This window comes from Scyliorhinus torazame, chromosome 12 (assembly GCF_047496885.1).
Source record: "Scyliorhinus torazame isolate Kashiwa2021f chromosome 12, sScyTor2.1, whole genome shotgun sequence".
NCBI lineage: Eukaryota > Metazoa > Chordata > Chondrichthyes > Carcharhiniformes > Scyliorhinidae > Scyliorhinus > Scyliorhinus torazame.
The window spans coordinates 67,548,100-67,554,099 of record NC_092718.1 but is presented as its reverse complement, the minus strand read 5'-3'; the positions used below and the strand labels follow the sequence as shown (position 1 = coordinate 67,554,099).

At 60.6% G+C, this 6,000-nt stretch overlaps 1 protein-coding gene across 2 annotated transcripts in view; it reads right to left on the bottom strand.

The window, feature by feature from the left end:
• Positions 1–5: 5 nt before the first annotated feature.
• The window catches only part of lsr (lipolysis stimulated lipoprotein receptor), a 47,332-nt gene continuing 41,337 nt past the window's right edge, over positions 6–6,000 (bottom strand). The window contains exons 8-10 of one of the 2 annotated variants that reach the window (XM_072468829.1): positions 4,250–4,378; positions 2,943–3,586; positions 6–1,554 (exon numbers count right to left, since the gene is read on the bottom strand). In XM_072468829.1, coding sequence (XP_072324930.1) covers positions 1,519–1,554; positions 2,943–3,586; positions 4,250–4,378 — 809 coding nt within the window. In that variant the 3' untranslated portion in view covers positions 6–1,518. The remainder of the gene's footprint in view (positions 1,555–2,942; positions 3,587–4,249; positions 4,379–6,000) is intronic. The other variant, XM_072468830.1, reaches the window with a different exon arrangement.

The window sequence follows — 6,000 nt, the reverse complement described above, 5'->3', positions numbered from 1 at the left end:
CCCCTCACACACACACAACCCCCTCACACACACACAACCCCCTCACACACACACAACCCCCTCACACACACACAACCCCCTCACACACACACAACCCCCTCACACACACACAACCCCCTCACACACACACAACCCCCTCACACACACACAACCCCCTCACACACACACAACCCCCTCACACACACACACAACCCCCTCACACACACACAACGCGATTAACAGGCTGTATTTTCTCTGAAGGGTTCTAGAGAGTGTCGATGAGTATCCAGTCCAGGTCTCAGTACAGCTGCGGGAATGGGGTGGGAGTGCGCGAGTTGAAGAATCAGCGGAGGGAGGAGGGAAAATCCAAAACGAGGCTCAGTTCGCTGGAGGTTCCTGGCCTGCCTGAGGCTGTTTGACCCCCCTTCCTCTCCCAGCTCCCTATTTACAGGAGGGGCACAGTGTGGGACGGACAAATGAGCTCATTTAGTGGAGGGATGTGTCTGCTATACTGGAATGACAAGACGGAAGAGAAAATACTGTCCAGAAAAATACTTCGAAGAAATTACGACACTTTAAAAAAAAACTTTTGTCCTAAATTTAAAAACATTTTACATACAATGTTCTAGAAGACAATATTAATTATAAAAACACAGAACAGCCCTCCCCTTCCCTCTTCATTTTGGTCCATTTAGGGGTGAATCAGCTTTACAGGTTCTGTACAGAATGAACACAATCCCCCCTCCCCGGACCCACACCCCCAACCCAAAGCAGCTCGTGTACCAGCCCGGGCAATGTGTGGATTCCTGTATTGCTGATTTCGAAACGTTCCCGAGTTACGGAACTTGCCGCCCACACTCCTCACTTCAACAGCAGGTTGCTGCCATTCACCTGCCCACTTGAGACTGGGAGGTTAAAAGCGGAAACATTAATGAACAAATCAATCGGCCTTCCAGTGCTGAGGAACAATTGGAGCCGGAAAATGATCCGTGCCATTGGTCGACCGATTCCCAGTTACAAAGTTCTCCAGTCACAAGCTGCAGCGAGCGAGGAGCGAGCAAGGGAGGAGGATGCGACAGATTTAACAGATCGTTCGAAGGCACATGTTGCAAAGCAGTGAGGAGGGGCTGACCCCAACACTCTTTCCACCCACCCGCCCCAACCCTCTCATTGCAGAAGTTTGGAAGGAAAATCATCAGGGATTTTAGACACATGTTTGGGCATTTAGTTCCAGATACCACCGGCAAAAATTATAATTCATAAACTCTCTGAAATAAAACTTTGCAAAAAAACGATATTACAAAACGAAGCACAATTATTAAACTCGGCGAGAGAAGAATAAAAGGAGAAATGGGGCGTATGTGGATAGCTTTCAATGGTTGGAGGTACGAGACCTTTCATAGCCTGAAAGTGATATGGGTGAAGTCACAAATGATTGGATCCTATGCATTTGCCCTATTATGATAGTTGCCCTATTACGATACTATCAGTTACGATAGATCCTGGGTTAACCCTTTGCGAGTCCGGAGACACCATCCATCAAACCACCAAACTCTCACGGCTCACAGCATCATTCTGTAAACAAACAAAATTAATTGGGTGTCAAAAACACAAACTGGAATCTCTCTGCAGTTCACACGGTAAAAACTTATGATCGTCTGTCCCACTCAACTTGCAGAAAAACTCTTCTATTCACAGGCCATTCACAATCCAGAGGCCCCAGGCCACATCCAGTCCACTCCCAGGCCCGGGATCCGTCCTGAGGCCACCCCCAGGCCCGGGGTTTCTTCGAGGCCACCCACAGGCCTCGGGTCCCTCCCAAGGCCACCCACAGACCGCGGGTCCCTCCCGAGGTAACTCCCAGGCTCCGGGTCGCTCCAGTGGCCAATCCCAAGTTGCGGGTCCCTCCCGAGATCACTCACAGGCCCAGGGTCCCTTTGAGGCCACTTCCAGGCCCCGGGTCCCTCCTAAGCCAACTCAGGGCCCGAGTCCCTCCCGAGGCCACCCCCAGGCCCCGGGTCACTCCAGAGGCCATTCCCAGGCCCCTCCCGAGGCCACACCCAGATGCCAGGTCCCTCCCGAGGTCACTCCCAGGCCCCGGGTCCCTCCTGAGGCCACTCCCATGCCCCGGGTCCCTCCCGAGGCCACTCCCAAGCCCTGGGTCCCTCCCCGGGCCACTCCCAGGCCCCGGGACCCTCCTGAGGCCTCTCCCAGGACCCTCCCAAGGGCACTCCCAGGCCCCGGGTCCCTCCCGAGGCCACTCCCAGGCCCCGGATCCCTCCCAAGGCCACTCCCAGGCCCCGGGTCCCTCCCGAGGCCACTCCCAAGCCCCGGGTCCCTCCCGAGGCCACTCCCAGGCCCCGGGTCGCTCCCGAGGCCACTCCCAGGCCCCGGGTCCCTCCCGAGGCCACTCCCAGGCCCCGGGTCCCTCCCGAGGCCACTCCCAGGCCCCGGGTCCCTCCCGAGGCCACTCCCAGGCCCCGGGTCCCTCCCGAGGCCTCTCCCAGGTCCCTCCGAAGGGCACTCCCAGGCCCGGATCTCTCCACAATCACTCCGAGGTCCCAGACCTCTCGGAGGCCACTCCCAGGGCCCAGGCTGCTCCGGCACCACTCCCAAGACCTGGGCCTCTCTGAGGCCAATCCCAAGCTTGAGCCCTAGGCCATTTCCAGGCTCTAGACCCCCTGAGGCCACTCCCAGGGCCCATGCCCCCCCAATGCGACTCCCAGGCTCTGGCTCCAGGCCACTCCCAGCTCTCAGGCCAGACCCAGGCCTGGGCTCCAAGTCTAATGCTACGACTGGCAACTAATCTTCAACCCGTTTGAGCCTGTTGTCCATATGATAGTTAGCGGATGTCAGCCGTGAGGTAGCCCAGTGTTCGAGTATGGTGTACACAATTCTTACATTGTTTCATCTCCTGTTCATCCCCAGCCTCTGCAAAGTCAAGGAAATTGTAATTTTCTCACCTTCCTCAGCCTCTTCTCATTTTTCCCTTTGGATGACACTGATTCCGTCTCAGTGGAGGGTGGTGGCAGGGAAATGTCCTCGTCTCTCCTGTTCCTCGAACGTGCCGTTGAACTGCTGCCGCTGTCCGCCTCGCGCCTTGCACCTGCCTTCTTTGCCAGGACCTCACCAAGGAAGGAATCATCATACCCTCCTCTGGGATACCTTCCCCCTCTGTCCAACTCAGTCAGGTCATCCCGGCTGCGACTTCGCTTCCGGTATTCCCCATGGCGCTCAGGAGAATAATCTCTCCGTCTCCGATCTGGAGCATATCTGTGGCTGGAGGCCTCGCTGTCCGATTCACGCCTTACACGGCTGTTATCGAATCCCTGGTGACCCCGGTCATAGCTTCTATCCCGCCGGCCAATATCATCCAGGCTTTCCATCGATCGAGCTCGCTGGCGACTCCCTTCATAATAGCGATCATTCTCATCCCAGCGAGGGTCCCGTCGTGGGGTTTGGCGGGACGCACTGCTCATCACACTTCTCTCATCATCATCGTATATGGCTGGCATGGCTTGTTGGCGAACACGCCCAATGTTGCTGTGAAGGTTGTTTCTTGTATCGTAATCTTCATGCAAGGAGGAGATCTCACTCATCCCAGAGTCTAGACAGGGAACACAAAGAGAAACACACAGCGACTGAATTCAGAGGAAGGAAACAGACAACAGCAGCAAGAAGAAATCCCAACATCCATCACGCACGCGCACTCACTACATCCATCCCTGACCTCACCACACCCAACACCGACCACCACACCCACAACACACACATACCCCCACTCCCAGACACGCACACAACTCCCTCACACCCCGCTCCCCACACAAATACACGCACACACCGCCCCCCCCCCCACACGAGGCGGAAGCGGGCACGGGGGGGCCAGAGGCGGGAGCGGGCGCGGGGGGGCCAGAGGCGGGAGCGGGCGCGGGGGGGCCAGAGGCGGGAGCGGGCGGGGGGGGGCCAGAGGCGGGAGCGGGTGCGGGGGGGCCAGAGGCGGGAGCGGGCGCGGGAGGCAGGCGCGAGCGAGGGGGGAGCGGGCGAGCGAGGGGGGAGCGGGCGAGCGAGGGGGGAGCTGGCGAGCGAGGGGGGAGCTGGCGAGCGAGGGGGGAGCTGGCGAGCGAGGGGGGAGCTGGCGAGCGAGGGGGGTGCGGGCGAGCGAGAGGGACAGTGAGTGAGTGTGTGTAAAAATATGTTTTAGAAACATTGCAGTGTGTATCAAAGGACAGCGTTTCTTTCCCGTAAAGACTGGAAACAAGGACAAACTTACTGTTCTCGTATCTCGTACTGGGGTCACCAGGAGACCTGGGGTCAAAATGAGCAAGTTGCTTCTCCACATAATACAGAACGCGCATGTCATCATTCTGCTGATTCGCCTGAATTCGGTATCCAGTTCGCACTGTGGGCAAAAGCAAATCAAGAGTAAACAGCAATTCCTTTAGATTCACTACCAACAAATTCAATCGCCAACATATTCTGCGTTTCCCGTGAACCCAGGCAGTCACGGCCTGTCCCCACACCCCCCAGACAGGCACGACCCACCCCCACACACCCCAGACAGGCACGACCCACCTGCACACCCCCCCCCCCCCCAAGGAAGTCATGACCCACCCCCACACCCCCAGACAGACATGATCCACCCCCACCCCCCCAGACAGGCACGACCCACCCCCACAGCCCCCAGACAGGCACGACCCCCCCCTCCCCCCGCAGGAAGTCATGACCCAGCCCCACACCCACCAGACAGGCACGACCCATCCCCACACCCCCAGACAGGCACGACCCACCCCCACAGCCCCCAGACAGGCACGACCCACCCCCCACCCCCTAGGAAGTCAAGAGCCAGCCCCACACCCGCCAGACAGGCACGACCCATCCCCACACCCGCCAGACAGGCACGACCCATCCCCACACCCCCCAGACAGGCACGACCCATCCCCACACCCCCCAGACAGGCACGACCCATCCCCACACCCCCCAGACAGGCACGACCCATCCCCACACCCCCCAGACAGGCACGACCCAGCCCCACACCCCCCAGACGGGCACGACCCAGCCCCACACCCCCCAGACAGGCACAACACGTCCCCCACACCCCCCAGACAGGCACGGCCCAGCCCCACCCCACCCCAGACAGGCACAACACGTCCCCCACACCCCCCAGACAGGCACGACCAGCCCCACACCCCACAGACAGGCACGACCCATCCCCACACCCCCCAGACAGGCACGACCCATCCCCACACCCCCCAGACAGGCATGACCAGCCCCACACCCCCCAGACGGGCACGACCCACCCCCAAACCGCCCAGACAGGCACAACACGTCCCCCACACCCCCCAGACAGGCACGGCCCAGCCCCACCCCACCCCAGACAGGCACAACACGTCCCCCACACCCCCCAGACAGGCACGACCAGCCCCACACCCCACAGACAGGCACGACCCAGCCCCATACCCCCCAGACAGGCACGACCAGCCCCACACCCCCCAGACAGGCACGACCCAGCCCCACACCCCCCAGACAGGCACGACCCAGCCCCATACCCCCCAGACAGGCACGGCCCAGCCCCACCCCCCCCCCAGACAGGCACGACCAGCCCCACACCCCCCAGACAGGCACGACCCAGCCCCACACCCCCCAGACAGGCACGGCCAGCCCCACACCCCACAGACAGGCACGACCCAGCCCCACACCCCCCAGACAGGCACGACCCAGCCCCACACCCCCCAGACAGGCACGACCCAGCCCCACACCCCCCAGACAGGCACGACCCAGCCCCATACCCCCCAGACAGGCACGACCAGCCCCACACCCCCCAGACAGGCACGACCCATCCCCCACACCCCACAGACAGGCATGACCAGCCCCACACCCCCCAGACAGGCACGACCCATCCCCCACACCCCACAGACAGGCACGACCCAGCCCCACACCCCCCAGACAGGCACGACCCAGCCCCATACCCCCCAGACAGGCACGACCCAGCCCCATACCCCCCAGACAGGCACGACCAGCCCC